General features: G+C 42.0%; 1 protein-coding gene across 3 annotated transcripts in view; it reads left to right on the top strand.

Annotated features, from left to right (window-relative positions):
- Axdnd1 (axonemal dynein light chain domain containing 1) overlaps positions 1-17618 on the top strand; it is a 90762-nt gene extending 73144 nt beyond the window's left edge. For all 3 annotated transcript variants that reach the window (XM_030243577.1, NM_001346967.1, XM_030243584.1), the window contains 7 exons: positions 1241-1337; positions 6139-6249; positions 8956-9288; positions 12589-12690; positions 14766-14848; positions 16308-16546; positions 17323-17618. In XM_030243577.1, coding sequence (XP_030099437.1) covers positions 1241-1337; positions 6139-6249; positions 8956-9288; positions 12589-12690; positions 14766-14848; positions 16308-16546; positions 17323-17390 — 1033 coding nt within the window. In that variant the 3' untranslated portion in view covers positions 17391-17618. The remainder of the gene's footprint in view (positions 1-1240; positions 1338-6138; positions 6250-8955; positions 9289-12588; positions 12691-14765; positions 14849-16307; positions 16547-17322) is intronic.
- Positions 17619-19889: the final 2271 nt, after the last annotated feature.

Genomic DNA, 19889 nt, shown 5'->3' with positions numbered 1-19889 from the left:
AGAGGCAGGCGGATTTCTGAGTTCGAGGCCAGCCTGGTCTACAGAGTGAGTTCCAGGACAGCCAGGGCTATACAGAGAAACCCTGTCTTTAAAAAAAAAAAACTGAAAAAACAAAAGAGCACAAACCCGAGCTGGGTGTGGTGCTCACACCTTTAATTCCTGTACCCAGGAGGCAGGGTGAGACAGATCTCTGGTCTAATAGTGAGTCCTAGGACAGCTAGATCTATATGGAGAGAACTTGTCAAACAAACAAACAAAAGACAACAACAAAACCCACCACCACCACTTGCAACAACAACAAAACCCACCCCCAAACCAAAGCACAAAGACAACAGTAACAATCCGGGTATGGTGCCGCATTGCCCCACCTTTGGGAGCCAGAAGCGGGAGGGTCAGGAGCTCAAGGCTGAGATTAGTTTGGCTTACATGAAATACTGTTTCAAAACAAAACAAAACAAAACAAAACAAACCCAAGAATCTGAAGATTTGCAAAATTAGAAGATTCCCACCAAGAAAAGATTAGAGGTGAAAACTGTAACCTGTGTTTTCAATTGAGAGCTACATGTGGTTACTTTTAGTTTGGGAAGTCCCACGTAAGATCAAGCTGTCCTTTAGTTCAACTCAACTTTACCATGTTCAGAGGTGAAAGGAATGTGGCAGGAGGCCACAGGAAGAGAAATTTAGCAAGCAGAACTTACTGCCCCGGGAAGCAGTACTTTGATTATGATGGTAAATTATCATGGTTAATGGTGTCTGGATTTTAAGTACTTTTTTAAGGATCAGTAATGAGTAGAGCATGGTAGGATTATTAGTCAGCTTCTCATCGCTATAATGAAATACCTGAGATAATTAATTTATAAAGGGAAATGTTTTGCACTAGTTTCCAGTTTGCAGTGTCCCAGTCAGTGGGCCTGAAGCCAGGAGGCACAGCATCTCTTCAGGAGTCTGTGAGCGGAAAAACTGCACAGCAAGGAAGCAAAAGGGAAGAGAATGGGATAATACAGTCCCTTGCATGGGCTCACCTCCATGAGACCTAAGGACCCCACTAGCCCCTCCTCCTGCAGCTTTCAATATCTCCCAATAGTGCCATCTTGGGAGGAGAGGGCCAAGTCTGTAGCATGTGACCCTTTGGGGATGACATTCTTCCAAATCACAGTACAGAGCTTATGTGAGCTCACTGCCACTATCTCATCTGTCTCTGTCTGTCTGACTCTGTCTGACTCTGTCTGTCTGTATCCAGTTGCTGTATAGGCATGGTAAGAGCAATGGCCCTGAGTAGAGCTGCTCACTTACAGAAGAATCCTGCTAAGGACCGTCAGGACCTGGAAAGGATGAATGTAAGAATTTCTTGTCTTAGCTTTGTTCGGTTTTGTTGTTAGCAGATTTTTCAGGTCTAACTAAATCAAAACACACTGTACATATTTGGTTTAAATAATTTTATAGTTTTAAAATATTCATGCAGTCATTAAAGCACTCGTTATAATAAAAGTGGTGTGTAGGCATAACTTTTTTGCAACCTACTTCTAATAAGGGTCCAACCTCTCCCCTAGCCCACCACCCAGCAGAGGTAGTGGAAGAGAACGGTTATTAGGATATGGGGGACGTGGACCTGTTCAGCAATAGTTCTTTGGAAGTGAGCTTAATCTTCTTTGGCAGCAGTTCACTCTCTTAGCAAACACCAAATACGACTCAGCAGCTGTAGTCCAGTCTTTTCTGCAGGCAGACACCAGGCAAAAATCAACAGCTCCAGTTGAGTCCTCTCAACAGGCAGCTATGGTTCAATCTTGAAGAAACTGTCTGAGGCAAGGCTGCCGGAGTGGCAAGCCGCCTTGGGAACTAGACTAGCAGTTCTTTGCCAAGTTTCACTCAATGGCAGCATCACCCCCAGGGAATATTCGAACTACTTTCTGGTATCAAAAGTTATTTTTAATTTTCTTGAGCCTATTAAAAATGGAATTTTATAGAATCAGGGATGTTTTGGGTTATAATATTTCTTTTCAGTATTTATATATGCCTGTCTCTGCGTGCCCATCCAAGTGGGTATCCTCCAAGGCCTGAAGAATGTGCTGCATCCCTTGGGTCTGGAGTTACTGACAGCTGTGAGCTGAGTGACTTGGATACAGGGGATGGAGCTCAGGTCCTCTACAGGAGCTGAATCAGGCCCCTCGACCAGTGTGCTACTGGCCTCGCCCCAGCTGTCGCACTCATTTGTCATCAGTGTGCTTTGAGAGGAGGAAACATTTTGGCTCATAATTTCACTCAGTGTTCAGCTGGCTCCATTGAACTGTACTGAGGCAGGGCATCATGGCAGAGGGGATGTGGTAGACAAGAGATGTTCACCTCATGGCAACTGGGAAGCAGAAAGAGGCAGACAAGAAGGGGCTTGCTATGGTTTGTCTATGCTCAGCCCAGGGAGTGGCACTATTAGAAGGTGTGGCCCTGTTGGAGTAGGTGTGTCACTGTGGGTGTGGGCTTTAAGACTCTCATCCTAGCTGTCTGGAAGTCAGTAATCTACTAGCAGCCTTCAGATGAAGATGTAGAACTCCCAGCTCCTCCTGCACCATGTCTGCCATACTCCCACCTTGATGATAATGGACGGAACCTCTGAACCTGTAAGCCAGCTCCCCAAGATGTTGTCCTTTTATAAGACTTGCCATGGTCATGGTGTCTGTTCACAGAAGTAAAACCCTGACTAAGACAGGCTAGGGACTGGACTTGTTCTTTGAAGACAGAACCCCCACATTCTCCAACCACATCCTACCTTCTATTAATCTATTCCTCACAGACTTCTCAGTGGATTAACCCATCCATGAAGTTGGTACCCTCATTATAGACCTTTCAATGGCACCACCAGGCAAAGAGCAACACAAATATATATATATATATATTCCATTTTTCTCTTGGTGGACACCTAAGTTGTTTCCAACCTTGATAATTATAGGCAAAGCTTCAGTGTACTTTAATGCCCTAATCTTTGGACAGACATCTCTTGGAATGGGATATATATATATTTCCAAGATGACTGAACCATTTTTATACTCCTGTTGTTAGGGTCTGTGATTCGCTGAAGAAAGACCCCAGACTTCATTAGTATGCAAAAGCAAAGAGTGTTTATTCAGTTGAATTTTCTACATGCAGGGGTTTCCCCATTCAGGAATGGAGACCCATGGTGGACTCACAGGCCCAACTTGTCAGATGTTGTCAGCTAGGGGAATTCCAGGGAGGGACGTGTACTCCTTTACCTTGATTGCTTAGCTCTATCTCTAGGGTCTGATTGATTCTATAATTGGTTAGGCTCTGGAGACTTCCCAGGGGGTCGCTTACTCACTCTAGCTATCTATTCCTACTTCAGGCCAGATGACAGGGTGTCCTCGGATTGACTGCCTGCAGCTGTGGCTGGCTGACCACAGGTTCCTGGATCCAGGTTCTCATTTCTAGGAAACAGAAACTTAGGCCTAAGTCTCCCAAACTGTCAGTGTGCAGCCCTGTCATGGAGTCAGCCTGGCTCTGGCTGACTCAGTCCTCTATCAGCAGTAAACAATAATCCTTTGTTTCACATCCTCACCGATAGTTGATATAGCCCATATTTTAAATTGTGGACATTCCAATAGGTGGGTAGTAATAAGTTATCAGAGTTGTTATTTGCATTTCCTTAATGACTGATGGTGTTGAATTTCTTCTCTTGTGCTTATTCTTTATACTTATGTCGTCTTTGGTGAAAGTCTGCTTAAATCATTGGCACATTAGTGTTGGCTTGTTTCCTTATTAAGTACTGGGAACTATTTGGGTTGGATAATGAGTCTTAGATCCTATGTATTATTTAAAAATGTTTGCTCCAGCTTGTGATGTTTCTTGTCTTACTAGGACTTTGACGGCTGGGGGGTGGGGTGGGGGGTGGGAGGGGGGTTGGGGTGGGAGGGGGTGGGGGGGTGGCTCAGCAGGTTAAGCACTTGCTTGCCCATGCCTGAGAACTGGTATTCAGATCTCCAGAAGCCATGTAGATATCAGGTATGCATGGCAGCCTGTCAGTAATCCCAGAGCTGAGAAGGCAGAGACAGCGGGCCCACAGGTGAAGCTGGTTATTAGACCAGTGCAATCAGTCAGGTCGAGACTCTTCCTCGGTGGGTAAAAGTGGGAGAGTGAACAGGGACACCACCAGATGTCAACCTCGGGATGCCACACATTCACATTCACACATAACCCACACAAACACGTGTCCACACACGTGAGAAAGCATGGTCAGACATGTGTGTCATACATACATATCGTGTCACACATACGTATACATACAAAAATGCCCCCCCCCCAAGGGTACCTTGAGAGATAAGAGGTTCTTAGCTTGGATGGTGATCTAGCCTTTGTTTTATGAATCTTGCTTTTTGTGTTACTTTAAAGGAAAAGTTCTGCCTTACAGCATCAAAAAGATTTTTCTCTCATGTTGTCTTCTAGATGTTAAATAGTTTTAGGCTCTACTCTCAGGTTTATTATCCACTTTGAGTTAAAAAAAATTTTTAAAGAAATCTGTGTTTCCAGGTATGATTCCTATTTGGCATCTATGTTATCTGAGTATTGTGGTGCCCTCTGTTAAAAAGGCTGTCATTTATCAAGAGGCTTTGTCATCTTTGCTGAAACATCTATTGAACATGTATGTGTTGGTCTGAGCCTTTTCCAGGTAGATCTATTGGTCAACATGATCACCATTACCAATCTTCATGATTTTTATCATAAATTTTATAATCTCATAGTGGAAACCCTCAAAATTTGTTTTTAAAGGTTATACCAGAACTTTTGTTATACCATATGAAACTTTAGTTTACCAATCTCTTCAACAGATGTTGAGTTTTTTATTTGGATTACATTTTAACTATTGATCAGTGGCTGGAGAGTTGACCCCTTAACCACTTTGTATCTTTTTTTTTTTTAAGATTTATTTATTATATGTAAGTATACTGTAGCTGTCTTCAGACACACCAGAAGCGGGTGTCAGATCTCATTATGGGTGTTTGTGAGCCACCATGTGGTTGCTGGGATTTGAACTCAGGACCTTCGGAAGAGCAGTCAGTGCTCTTACCTGCTGAGCCATCTTGCCAGCCCACTTTGTGTCTTTCGATCTATTAATACAGTGTGTATCTTCATTTGTTTATTTAATTGAAACTGTGGCTTTCAACAAATATTTCTTACTCTCATCAAACTTATCTCCATTATAAATATTCAGTATTTCATACTGAGAATCAAGTGAATATTTGATTGATACAGATATATACACAGTGCTTAGGAAAGAGTTTAATATAGAACTAAAAACCGTAAATGAGTTTGCTACTTCTCTTTGTTTCCTGAGGAGACATAATGCAACCATGTCTATTTACTCCATATGGGGAGCCCGTGACAGACCAAAGTAATAATTATACCAATGTCCAGGTTGGTGCATCAATGAGTTTTACTGGGGCTACTTCTAGGGATACGAATGAGAGGTTTCTTACAGAAACAGAAATGACTCAAAGACCAAAGCCCACTCCAGCATGGATGGCAGCTCCCAAGCTGGGGACCCAGGTCACACTGTCTGACCTACAGACCAGTCACAGGTAGAGTCGTCCTTTCCAGGTGGTTCGATTGGTCTGAGCCTTTTCCAGGCAGATCAGTTGGTCTCTGCTGCTGGGCTTATCTGAAAATAATTCTCAGTAGGCTCTACTATGTACATACTCTTGGGGAGAAGGACAGGAATCTAGAGATGTGGTCAGTTTCAAGGACTCCCTGAAGCTATTTTGAATTATTTCCTGTTCAATCTTAGAGGAAACTCTCACACAACACTATTATTACTAGCAAACAATCATGTTGACATGGTCAGTCACATAAAATTTATTGGGACAGATCATTTAAGGGATAGTAAACCCAAGAATTCTGTATCTGGTTTTATGGTACCTCACCACCCTTCCCCTCATAAGCCCTAATCATAAGCCCTGTAAGCGAGGCGGGGTGTGATTAGGCCTACATTGCAGTGAGACACTTCTGTGCAGGTCTTTGAACTGAACACAAAGGAGTGGTAGAGGAACTGTGTTGAGCAGCCCAGTGGGAGTCAATGAGTCGGCATAGTTTAATCCCCCTACCCCCATATAGTAATTATGCTCTATCTCTTCCCAGAGAGAATGTTATGATTGGATCAGCACATGTTCACACCTCATTTCTGATATCAAAGGCAGGAAAATACGATTACTGTCATATGAGGAAGCAGAGAAGCTGCTCGGGGAAGAGGTATTTACTGCATGCTGGTATCATTTGGTTTGTAAGGAAATGAATGGAACAGTCCTTAGTAAGGTCACACTCAGGTTCTTCCTGCATCTCAGGGTACCTAAGTTGCAGCATCTTTCTGAAATTGCTGTTCTACATGCTCACCATAGACTGCTGGAAGAAAATTCATTTCTGACCTAGAGTGTCAAGCAACTCTTCTTCCTCCCCGCCAGGAAGAGACTCCTCTACTCAGACAGTGTTTTAAAATAAATGGAAGACAGACTCTCTCTCTCTCTCTCTCTCTCTCTCTCTCTCTCTCTCTCTCTCCCCTCTCTTATGAAACATGGTCTCACTCTGTAGTTCTGGCTAGCCTGGAACTCACAGAAACTGACCAGCCTCTGTGTCCTGAATGCTGGGATCAAAAGTGTGCGCCATCACTCCTGGTTTGAATCTACTTCTTAAGGGAAAATGGCTTTCAGATAGAAATTCCTTGAGGCTTCCAGGGTTATGTCCCCTTTTGAGTATATCATCTGTGAATATCCTCTTTTTTATATCTCTCACATCTTCCCAATGATTCTATCTAACCCATCTTAAAATACTTCCTAAACATGGTAATTTCTCCCACTCTAAAAAATATGTGCTTTGATTTTATTTTTTACCTCATTTTTCTCTCTTCTTCGATCATAATCTTTTCCTTTTTAAATGGCACTGATCTTACCCAGGTCCTAATGAAAGCTGAGCAACCTCTGAGTCATAGCCCCTGGCTCACGTGGGTTCTGTTAAAATTCTAAAGCTACTGTGAGTCGCTAGTAACTTTATTACCTGCTCTAGAATGTTCAGTCCCCCATTTAACCTGGCTTCCCTTTAGCATTTGGCTCTGTTAACTCTTCTTTCCTTTGGTAAACTCTCCTTACAAGTCAAAGTTCCCGGATTTCATCCTCTTTGGTCTATTTACCCTTGTTTTCATCATCTACCTCAGCCTGTGTGTGACATGTTGAGACTCTGTCCTTAGGGTGCACTCGCTACCTTTTTTTACATCCCTAAATGGTACTGTACTCATCCAGTTTCTTGTATGTTGAGCTGGAATCTCTTGCAGCCCAGACTGGCTCAAACTGTTCAGGATAGGCTCCTCTTGGCTTTGAACTTGTGACAATCTTTCTTTTTAAGTGCCAAGATTACAGGTGTGAACCCTCATTCCTGTCTAATCCTGTGTTTTTTAACTACCACCTGCTTACCAGTGATCCCAGATCAGTGCTCACTGTTTATTTAATGACTGTCATGTAGTCCTCTGACTGACTGGCATTTACCTCTGGTAAAATTTGAAGAAGCTCCTGTTATGACAGCCATGCCACACAGTATGATCTGATGGCATGCATGTTAATACCCCTGGGTCTGAGAGGAAGAAGATGTCTCTATACAAGCATTTGTATGACTTTGTACATTGCCTTTTAAAAAATTACACATCTTCAACAAAACCTTTTCTAGGTTGACCAGATCTTGGCCAGATTATTTCTGAATTAACCACTGAAAGATTTCATTAACATCATAAATCTTAAACTGCAATATAATACTAGAAACTTGCTAAAGTAGCATAGTCATGATTGTGGTTACAAACTAATCAAGGGGAAACATTTAAGTATACAGAATCAGCAGGCTATGGTTGACACACATCTGTAATCCCACCCCGTGGGAGGAAGAGGCAGGATGATAGGAGTTCAAGGTCATCTTTGGTTACACTGCAAGTTCTAAGCCAGCCTGTGCTACAAAACACCTTATATCAAATAAATAACCAACACACAAAGTTTTTTAGAAAGTATACATAACTCTATAGACATGAGCACAGAGAAAACCTTACTGGTGATTTAACTCATCCTGACAGGGATTTGAGTCATGACTCTTAAGGGAGCATGCAGCACACTTGATCACTGTGCCCTAGTTTGAATATCTGATGACAGTGATGCTTTCAAAAACAATCTATGTGGTTTTGATAAGCAGTTGAGCATTGAACATTAGTCTCTCTGCTGAGATCAATGTGCTGTGCCTCCCTGTATTCTTTCCTACCAACTGCTGATAATTCCCCTTCTTCTTCCTCCTCCTCTCCCTCTTCCTTTCCTTCCTTTTCTTCTTTCTAATTGAGAATTTATCTACTGGTGACAAACCAAGTTTTTGCTTGTCTGAAATATCTTTGCTTCAAAGTTTTGCTGTGCATGCAATTAACTCTACAATTCCCTCAATAGGTTGACGATATTATTCCTATTGATTTCTGGATATTACTGTTACAAAATTAATGGTGGAGAATTCAGCTCTCAGTTCCTTTGAATATAACCCATCCTTTTTCTCTGGTGACTTCTAAGGTCCCCTTTTGCCTTGAGTATCCTGCATACCTGTGATGTATATGGACATTTTTGGTCAGTATTTGAATAGGTGCCTTTCAGGCATTGGATACTGTTAACTCCATTTCTCTCTGGCTCTCCTTGTAACCCTCGGACTTCCGGGGCTACTTGGGGGGGTTCTTTGTCTTCTCTACTGTTTTATGTAACTAATTTCTGTCTTAAGTCATTGCACAACAACAACCCAACCAGCTATCTCTTACCTCCCCTCCCTGTTTGTGTTCTTATTCATAGTAGAATACTCATTTATAGGATTAGTGCTCATTTAGTATGAAACTGCTAATATACATGAATTACATTATGTAAATACATTTTCTAATACTGTTGTTACATTGCACAGGAAGCTTCAAAACTTTATTTTGACCCAGAAAAACCTCCTATTGATGATGATACCGATGATGAAATTGACTTTAAGAAGCCTAAGTTTCAAGAAAAGGAAGCACCATTGCCAGCAGCAGCAGAAGCAGAGGCAATAGAAGCAACAGAGGCAGCAGGAGCAGCAACAGCAGAAGCAACAGGAGCAGCAGAAACAGCAACAGCAGAAGCAACAGGACCAGCAACAGCAGAAGCAGCAGGAGCAGCAGGAGCAGCAACAGCAGAAGCAACAGAAGCAGCAGGAGCAGCAACAGCAGAAGCAACAGGAGCAGCAGGAGCAAAAGTCACAACAGAACAGGTAAGATTATTTGCTGGGCATAGTGATGAGTGCCTATAATCTCAGCTATCTGGGAGGCTGACACAGGACTCTTTTGAGCCTAGAAGTTCAAGACTTGGCAACACAGTGAGAACAAAACAAAATAAAACAATCAAAAGACAAAGAAGACAAATAAAAATGATGTGTGATTATTTAGCATAAGTTTCCCCCTTCCCTCTATCTTTCCAAAGACTAAATGATAACAGAAATAGAAGATGGAAGTAGGTCTGTTGGACTGAACGCTTCAACCTCCTTTCCCCATCCAGGTGTAGCCACACCTGCAGGTGTACTCATCCTAGTGACATTTTTTCTAAACCCAAATATATCCCATTAGCTTCATTAATTCACTTCTAACAGCCACACAGTCCACCCCATACCCTGCTGCTGCTTTTTTCTCCCCTTACTACTAGATTTTCCAAAAGGAAGTTTAGCCTTCCTATTGCCTCTGTTTCAGCTTCCCTGATGTGCCACCCTTTCCTTCTCCCAATCTCTAACTTTTCTCATCTTACTCTTGACTCTCTCTAGAGCTGCTGAGGAATTTGTAGCAGTAAAAATCCATCCTGGACATTTAGAGTGGTCATAATAATACAAGACAGCCTCCAGTAACTGAGTGTAGATTATGAATTCTGTGCTGTACATGTTGCCTAGTATAACAATTTAGGGTATATATTGGCTTATTTTATAGATAGGAGATTTACACTTCAAAGGTTGATAGACTTACCTAAAACCATATAGTCTCAAGTGGCAGAGTTAGCATTCAAACCCAGACAATTGTGGCAGAAGAGCCCTTACTAATTTCTAGACTGACTGCTACTGTCTCTGGTTTTGAGCCTATGCTTGCCCAATGTCCTCTGCTCATCTTTTTTTTTTTAAGATTTATTTATTTTATTGTATGTGAATACACTGTAGCTGTCTTCAGACACACCAGAAGAAGGCATCATATTCCATTGCAGATTGAGTGAGCCACCATATGGTTACTGGAAATTGAACTCAGGACCTCTGGAAGATCAGTCAGTGCTCTTAACCACTGAGCCATCTCTCCAGCCCCTGCACACCTTGCTTTATATCTCTGCCCATGGTTTAAGTGTTGCCATAAAACTGGCAAGATGGCTGTCAATCTGAGTTCTAGCCTCAGAACTCACATAAAGGTGGAAGGAAGAACTGATTTCATGAAGAAGTTGTCTCCTTCCTCCCTCCCTCCCTCCCTCCTTCCTTCCTTCTTTCCTTCCTTTCTTCACTCATGCATGCCTCCCACTAATAATAATACATTTTTTTAAAAGTTGGTTTGACCCCAGACTCTATTATAGGTCTTCTATTCAAAATAGAGGCAGGAGGACAGAGCAGAATCGTGTACAAAATCCAGCCCTCTGTTTTCAAGCATTTTCTGTTTTATTTTTGGTAAAGTGCTTGGTTTATGGAAGACCAAATACTTACTTTTCCATTTATTTACAGAGCACATTAAAGTTATCACCATCTTTGAACTTACTTCAGGTCCTTTCCTCTCTACTTCACAAGTACCTATTCAATCTTCAAATATCATTTTTTTTTTCCTGTGAGCATAGCCACCTTGTGTGTACACACAGCCATTAGAACACACCTTTATGCTGAGAGCCATTGTGTGCCATGATTGTGCCTCCTATTATCTGACTTTCTGGCTGTGCTGAGTTTCTGTATTAGTCGGGGTTCTCTAGAGGAAGAGAACTTATAGAATAAATATATAGTCATTTGAGTATATATTAATAACCATATATATTATCTCTGTATATGGTTAAGGGTTAGTATTAGGGAGTCATATATCTGACTCTTATTTTTCCATCTTGACTTTATTAAAAACCTTCTTATTCTCTTTCTTCCATGTGTCTCCATAAAAAGCTCGTTATACGACGGTGGTAGACTTAAGTAGCTCTTGATTGACGTCTAATTCTTTGCAGGACACCATTATTTTAGAGGTCTACAGTGGGCTATACTCCACCAATTTCCTGAAATTTGATACACTTTATGTATGTATGTATGTATATGTGTAAATATGTGTGTTTAAATATGTGTGTATGTGTATGTATGTATATGTGTGTATATGTATATGTGTGTATATATATGTGTATGTATATATGTATATATATGTGTGTATGTGTGTATATGTGTGTGTGTGTGTGTGTGTGTGTGTGTGTGTGTGTGTGTGTGTGTAAGATCCAGTGGGAGGTCCATAAATCCAGTAGTTGTTCAGTCATGTCTCAGCTGACCTTCTTCTTTTTTTTTTAAAAGATTTATTTATTTATTTATTTATTTATTTATTTATTATATGTAAGTACACTGTAGCTGTCTTCAGACGCACCAGAAGAGGTCATCAGATCTCATTACGGGTGGTTGTGAGCCACCATGTGGTTGCTGGGATTTGAACTTTGGACCTTCGGAAGAGCAGTCCGGTGCTCTTACCCACTGAGCCATCTCACCAGCCCCTCAGCTGACCTTCAGTATATGCTTGGATCTTGAAGGAATTGACTTGCCAGCAAGAATGAGAACAAGCAGGCAAAAAAAAAGACCCACAAAAAAAAAAAAAAAAAGAAGCTTCCTTTTTTCTAGGTCTGTTATATAACTTACTTATATAAAGGACATGCCAGCCTATAAAAGGGACTTATAAAGGTATGACCCAGATTAGAGGTGGATCTTTCCACCTCAAACAATCTAAATTAAAACTGGGTTTTACCACTTCAAGTGATTTTTTTCAATTTTTATTGTTTTATTTGCATTTGTTCTTTTTTTAAAAGATTTATTTATTTATCTATTTAATGTGAGCACGCTGTTGCTCTCTTCAGACACACCAGAGAGTTCATCAGACCCTATTACAGATGGTTGTGAGCCACCATGTGGTTGCTAGAAATTGAACTCAGGACCTCTGGAAGAGCAGTCAGTGCTCTTAACCACTGAGCCATCTCTCCAATCCCACTTCAAATGAGAAAAATCCAAAAATTTAATTGAGAAAAATCTATCACAGGTGTAGCCAGCAGCTTTGAGTATTAGTTAGACCTGATGTCCAGATGCAGTCAAACTGACAACCAATGGTAGCTCTCCCAGTTTTAGAGCTCTGGGATGAACCTCCTCGGTTTACTCCTGATTGTCTCCTCCTGTCCTCAGTCCTCCATCCCCATCTTCGTCAGTGAGTGTCTCCCAGCACTGCTGGGTGGGGACAAATGGGAAGCTATAGTTTCAGACAGGCTCTGGGTGACTGCTGTACTGTGTGTCACACTGGCTGGCTAACAGGTCCTCTGCTTTCCTGTGCTCTAGGGACCTTCGCCATCTACAAATGAGAAAACCATTCGATACATTAAGAAAGATGAAAATATTCATTGCAAACCTCTCTTCGAAGAAGGCATATTTTTCTCCTGGGTATGTAACTTAAATCAGACTAGGAAATCTAAAACTACTTACTATTCTTTGAAAACAATGTGGGTCTAAGGTAGTTTTTAAGCATTACTCTCAGGTACTCTTTTTTTTTTTTTTTTTTTTAATTAGGTACTTTCTTCATTCACATCTCCAGTGCTTTCCCAAAAGTCCCCCACATCCTTTCGCCCCACTCATACACCCACCCACTCCCACTTCCCGGCCCTGGCGTTCCCCTGTACTGAGGCATATATAGTCTGCACGACCAATGGGCCTCTCTTTCCACTGATGGCCGACCAGGCCATCCTCTGATACATATGCAGCTAGAGACACAAGCTCCAGGGGTCACTGGTTAGTTCATATTGTTGTTCCACCCATAGGGTTGCAGTTCCCCTCAGCAACTTGTGTACTGTCTCTAGCTCCTCCATTGGGGGCCCTGTGATCCATCCAATAGCTGACTGTGAGCATCCACTTCTGTGTTTGCCAGGCCCCAGCATAGTCTCACAAGAGACAGCTATATCAGGGTCCTTTCAGCAAAATCCCGCTAGTGTATGCAATGGTGTCAGTGTTTGGAGGCTGATTATGGGATGGATTCCCTATATGGCAGTCTCTATATGGTCCACCCCTTCGTCTCAGCTCCAAACTTCGTCTCTGCAACTCCCTCCATGGACATTCCGCTCCCCATTCTAAGAAGGGGCAAAGCGTCCACACCCTGGTCTTTATTCCTCCCAAGTCTCATGTGCTTCGCAAATTTTATCCTATATCTTGGGTATTCTAAGTTTCTGGGCTAATATCCACTTATCAGTGAGTACATATCATGTGAATTCTTTTGTGATTGGGTTACCTCACTCAGGATGATGCCCTCCAGGTCCATCCATTTGCCTAGGAATTTCATAAATTCATTCTTTTTAATAGCTGAGTAGTACTCCATTGTGTAGATGTACCACATTTTCTGTATCCATTCCTCTGTTGAGGGACATCTAGGTTCTTTCCAGCTTCTGGCTATTATAAATAAGGCTGCTATGAACATAGTGGAGGATGTGTCCTTCTTACCGGTTGGAATATCTTCTGAATATATGCCCAGGAGAGGTATTGCAGGATCCTCTGGTAGTACTATATCCAGTTTTCTGAGGAACCACCAGACTGATTTCCAGAGTGGTTGTACAAGCTTGCAATCCCACCAACAATGGAGGAGTGTTCTTCTTTCTCCACATCCTTGCCAGCATCTGCTGTCACCTGAATTTTTGATCTTAGCCATTCTGACTGGTGTGAGGTGAAATCTCAGGGTTGTTTTGATTTGCATTTCTCTGATGATTAAGGATGCTGAACATTTTTTCAGGTGCTTCTTAGCCATTCGGTATTCCTCAGGTGAGAATTCTTTGTTTAGCTCTGAGCCCCATTTTTTAATGGGGTTATTTGATTTTCTGGAGTCCACCTTGAGTTCTTTATATATATTGGATATTAGTCCCCTATCTGATTTAGGATAGGTAAATATCCTTTCCCAATCTGTTGGTGGCCTTTTTGTCTTATTGACGGTGTCCCTTCTTACTTTTCAAGGATTTCTTTCTCTTTCTTTCTTTCTTTCTTTCTTTCTTTCTTTCTTTCTTTCTTTCTTTCTTTCTTTCTTTCTTTCCTTCCTTCCTTCCTGTTTTTGTTTTTGTTTTTGTTTTTGTTTTTGTTTTTGTTTTTGTTTTTGGAGACAGGGTTTCTCTGTGTAGCCCTGGCTGTCCTGGAACTCACTTTGTAGACCAGGCTGGCCTTGAACTCAGAAATCCTCCTGCCTCTGCCTCCCAAGTGCTGGGGTGAAAGGTGTGCACCACCACTGCCCAGCTCACATTCTTTTTTTGTTAGTTTCTCCTACCTTTTCTTCCCCCACACTAATGTCTTTCCTGACTACCTGTATGTGGTTAATTTGGAATCTGTGCTATCTGATCACAGGCAATGCCTGTAGAGTTTTTGGTGTTCAGATTGTAAGCAATCATCTACTAGATAAATATGAGCAATAGAAAAGAATGTTTTAGACAATTCCTGAAGACATAGACCATTAACTGTTCTGTCACCTCACTCATTTTCTTTGTCAGAGAGAACCACCTAGTCAAGGTGTAATGGAGCCAAAGTATCTTGAAATAATGAATGTAATTGAGCATATGCAGAGGAAGCTAACGTAAGTATAGATGCTCTGATGGGAAAGAGGAAAAGACTGGTGGCCAGAAGCTTGGCTAAGAAATCCACACTTCTTAGCTTACCTCTGTCCTGCTTGCTTTGGTCTCACTAGTAGGAGGAATATCTGAAAATCATTGGCTAGAGGCAGTGAACTGTACAGCTGTGGTAAGAAAGTCTTCCCTTAGCCCACAGAGATGGGCTAGCTAGTGTGGATATTTGTAATGTGTACATATGTCAGGAAGGCATGCAGAGCCATCCAAGTCAGTGTATCTGTGGAAGGTGACTTAAGGAAAAAAATGGAAATGGGAGAGAGTAATGTACTTGAGAAAGAATGTCCTATAACCCAGAGTTGGGAGTACAATACAGTCAAGATGGCTGACAAATATGAGAAGACTCTCTCATACAGATATGACACATACCCTACACTTAATGTTTGTTACATTTACTTTGTGTGAATGTATGTGTGTGTGAATATGTATATGTATCTGTGTGTCTATGTATGTGTGTTTGTGTATGTATATGTCTGTGTATGAAATGGTAGCTGTGTGTCTTTGTATGTGTGTGTGTTTGTGTGTATATATGTCTATGTATGTGTATTGGTATTTGTGTGTCTGTGTGTGTATCTGTGTGTCTATGTATGTGTGCATGTGTGTATATGTATTCATGTGTATGTATTTGTGTATGTGTATATGTATGTAAGTTTGTGTCTAGGTGTGTATATATGTGTATATATATATGTGTATACATGTATCTGTGTGTATGTATGTGTGTATATGTGTGTGTATGTCTGTGTGTATCTGTGTGTATTTGTGTATCATGTCTGTGTGTATCTGTGTGTATTTGTGTATCATGTTTGTGTGTATATGTGTGTATGTGTATATGTATGTCTGTGCCTGTGTGACTGTATGTGTATCTGTGCGTGTATGTGTGTTGCATGTGGAGATCAAAGGATAGCTTCCAGAAATCAGTTCTCTCTTCCGCCATGTGGAATTAACTCAAGGTTGTCAGGCTTGGCAGCAAGTCCTTAGGTCACTGAACCCTCTCACCAGTCCTATCACGTACTTTCATAAGTAGAGAGTGTATCTCAAACTGGTTTTCTAGATTATCAATTCCAGTTATAGAGGTGTTAGAAAAGAAGGTACATTATTGAGTATAGTTTGTTGAGTTCTATTAATTATGTGAAGCTAAAATCAACTACTGATGAGGGTTCTCTGACTATTGAATTCTCTGGGAATTTCAAATATATCAGAGTCCAATCTCACTTAGAAATGAGAACTATGGTATACTCTGATGTGGTGTGGAGTAGCTCCTAGGCCTCAGGTCTCCATTTGTCACTGATGCCCCACTTCCCATGTCTGCACACTTCAGATAGGCACATCTTCTCTCACATGAGTCTCTGTAGGAAGGAAGGATCCCTTCTCACCACTCTCTGTTGTTGCCTTGGACTTCATCCACACCAGAGAGATGGACACCAGGGCCAGGAAGGCAGAGGAGAGGTTTGATGAGGTAAACGAGCAGCTTCATCACAGCCTCATAAGAAACAGAAACCTGGAGAGGGAGCTAGAAGAATTGGTGAAGACAACCATGATGGGGTCACAAGTGAAGACAGAAAATGCCAAAGAGAACCAGGAGGACCGTGGGGGAAAGGATGATGATGAACACCAACAAACACAAACGCCCCCAACATCTGCCAAGAAAGGTGAGGCTCGTTTTTGCATTTTTATGAAGAAAATTTGGCTGCACCACAAATATTTTAAAAGAGTATGAGTATTTTACATTTATTCATGCATTGTACAGAAGCTACACACGCACACACATACACACACACACACACACACACATACACACACACACACAAGTTTTAAAAGGAGATTAATAGAGGATGAGACCTACATCAGCATCTGGCCTTTACATGTGCACAGTGATCATCCCCATAATGCATGCACCACACATGTACATATATTTCACATATACCACATACACAATACAGCAGTCAAACAATGGTGACTGTGTAGAGATGACACCCAGCCCCCACAGCTGAATCCTTCAGACAACCTCTGTCACTTTCCCCTCATGCTTAGTCACCTTTTAACATCTCTGAGAGCAGGCTTGATGGCCAGAGGTCTCCTGTCCTCATCCCAGGGGTACATCTCATAGAGCCTGTGTGTTCAGGAGGCTAGAGATAGAGGGTAAGAGACAGCAGAGAGGTGCAGGAATGAGCAGATGAGGATACTAAAGACTAACTCTGCTTGAATAGTCTCTTCTTTGTTCCTTGCTGCATAAGCCTTTATCTTAGAACCATGAAATCAAAGTAATTAACTGGCCACACATAATTCTAAATAACCAATTTAGTCATTAATTGGACTTACTCAGGCCAAATATCACGTAAAAACTTCTTTTTTTTTTAAGTTAAAAGCCTTTAGTCCTTAGAGGATACCAGTCAATAGCCTATTCTAATCATTTCTGTCTTTTTAGAAGCACAGCCCACGAACAGTTCTGAAGCACCTGAAGATCAGAATACACCTGAGCCCAAACCCAATTAGCCTCCCTAGAGAGTGGGGCTCACAGTGCCTGTGTCCCTGAAGACGCCTGAGTATTGCTGAGCTGTCGCATTGGCAACACAGCTCACATGGATGGACTCGCATAGCAACAGGCATTAGGAAAGCCATGCCATCAAGCCAAGAAAATTTCTCTCTAGAAGCATGGCAGAAGCCATAGGAAGTCAGTATATGAGTTTACTTGCTAGATTAAAAACAGCTTATGAGAAAGGATGCTGGCTGGCCTCTTCAGTTGCTTTCCCAAGATCTCTGTTAAAAGTGTTCATTTCTATGAAGAAAATAATGCTGTAGGCTCATCTCAGGAAGGGAGGGAGGGAGGGAGGAGCTTTAGGTCCTGACTCGGCAGAGAGGACACTCTTCTGATCTCTCTGACCTTCATGATAATTCTCTAACTAGGTAGGGGGAACACTGATAATCCCATCTCTTAGAAAACGAGGCTGAGTCCCAGAAGGGGTATCAGCCCTCCTAAGCCCACAGACCTGATGGGTGTCAGCATCCCTAGCTGGCTGAATTTTGTATATACTGTGTTCCCAGCCATTACTCCCAAGGCTTCCTCAGCGCAGTCTCCTGTGTTGCTGGAGACTCACCAGAGTCTCATCTGCCCTTCTCATGTCCCCAATGCTGTCCATGCCTGGAAGTAGGTCTGTCCTATAGAATATAAGTTGGGAATGACAAATGGATGTTATGGCTGTCACTCTGCAGGGCTCCTCCCTACTCAGTGCTTCTGACCTGATTGGGTTTGTGTATCTCTCTGGCTCCAGTGGTCACTGGAAAGATTGCTACATTTGTTTTGGTTCCACATGGCTAGTGTTCCTTTGACTTTCTCTCCTAGACTTTAGACCTTTGCCTGATCTTTCAGATCAGAAAACCACTAACTCCAGAGTTCCTAGCTTTATGTTGGATCCCTGGTCAGTCTTGAGGGATAGGTTCAACATTGCTTACGAGTTACCTATGCCAACTGGACAGAGTCAATCACACTTTGTGCTCATAGGAAAGGCAACATGAAATCCTTCAGGCAGTTGGATACGCTCATGACCCAACTGGTAGCCACAGCTAAAGCTCTTGCTTGTAGTTTTCACCTGCCTGCTAGATCATAGCCCTGCCTCCCTGCTTCCAAAAGGCATTCCTTAATGACAATGGCTTTTTGGTTTTGCACAATTATAGAATACTTTTTATTGATTTTCTACTCCATGGGAATGAGTGGACATTCTCATACAAATTAGCATATCCCATCGGTGAGCACAAGAGCCTTGTCCTGCAGAATGTGACAAATCATATCAACTACATTAGGTAGATCGTACTGTCTCTAACTTCCATGTCTACTGCTACCCTACTTATAATGATGGTTGGTGTCCAGAACTTTATTAGTTGGTTGTAAGTCACAGAAACCCACTTTTACAGGATAATTTATTGGAAGAATTTGGGGGAGCTCAGAGTATTGAAATCTTTAAAAGCCAAGCTGGGACTAAATAATGACCAAGCACCTTTGGAAGATCTCTAGTGCTTTACCATGTCACTTCAGTGTTACTATGAAACAAAATCTAAGCATTTCTTTCTTCTTTGTCTTACTCTGCCAAGGTCTCAGGTTCCCAGGAGACAGAAAGTCTGTCTCGTGGTCATAGATCACACCATGGATATACTAAGGGTGTTGTTCTGGTTTCCTTTCTGTTGTGATAAAACACTGACCAAAAGCAACTTATGTGGAGGATGATGGAGTAGGGCTAATTTCAACTTACACTCCTGTTTCAGAGTCCATCCTGGAGAGAAGTTAGGGCAGGAAGCCAAGCAAGAACTTGAAGCAGAGACCATGGAGGAGTGCTGCTTGCTGGCTCACTCATTGGCTTATGCTCAGCTAGCTTTCTTAAATAGCAAAGGACCGCCTGCCTAGGGAATAGTGCCTTCCACAGCAGACAGTGCAATCAAGTCAATCCCCCACAGATATACACACCCATCAATCTGATCTGAGCAATCCCTCAGTTCAGACTCCCTTCTCGAGTAACTGTGTAAAGTTGACAGCTAAAGCTAAGAAGGCAGATGTTTTGTGAGAAGTTTCACAGTCTTTCAGGCCTTGCTGTACTTTCTTGAATCTCTTAAGCAATGTTGAGAGAACTCTTTGTTTTCCATCTCTGGCATCGGGCTATTGAGGCCACTTGTGTAACGGAAGGCAGACAGATGGGCAGACAGATGGGCAGATAGATGGGCAGACAGACGGGCAGACACAGCCACTTTCACCTCTGGGAGATGAAACTGATTAGGCTGCCTTGTGGCTATGACAAATAATTGAGAAAAACAACGTATCAGGAAGATTATTTTTTGTCACGTGGTTTCAATCCAAGGCCAGCTGATCTATCTGGGGTCGAGGTGAAACAGACTATCATGGTGGTAGGGTCATATGGCAGAAACTGTTCATCTTGTGGTGAATAGGGAGCAGAGAATAACTGGAAGAAGCCAGAGACAAAATGAACTCTTCAAAAGAATTACATC

The sequence above is a fragment of the Mus musculus genome, chromosome 1 (assembly GCF_000001635.26).
Source record: "Mus musculus strain C57BL/6J chromosome 1, GRCm38.p6 C57BL/6J".
NCBI lineage: Eukaryota > Metazoa > Chordata > Mammalia > Rodentia > Muridae > Mus > Mus musculus.
The sequence above is the reverse complement of the archived record's forward strand: the minus strand, read 5'-3'. Positions and strand labels throughout refer to the sequence as shown.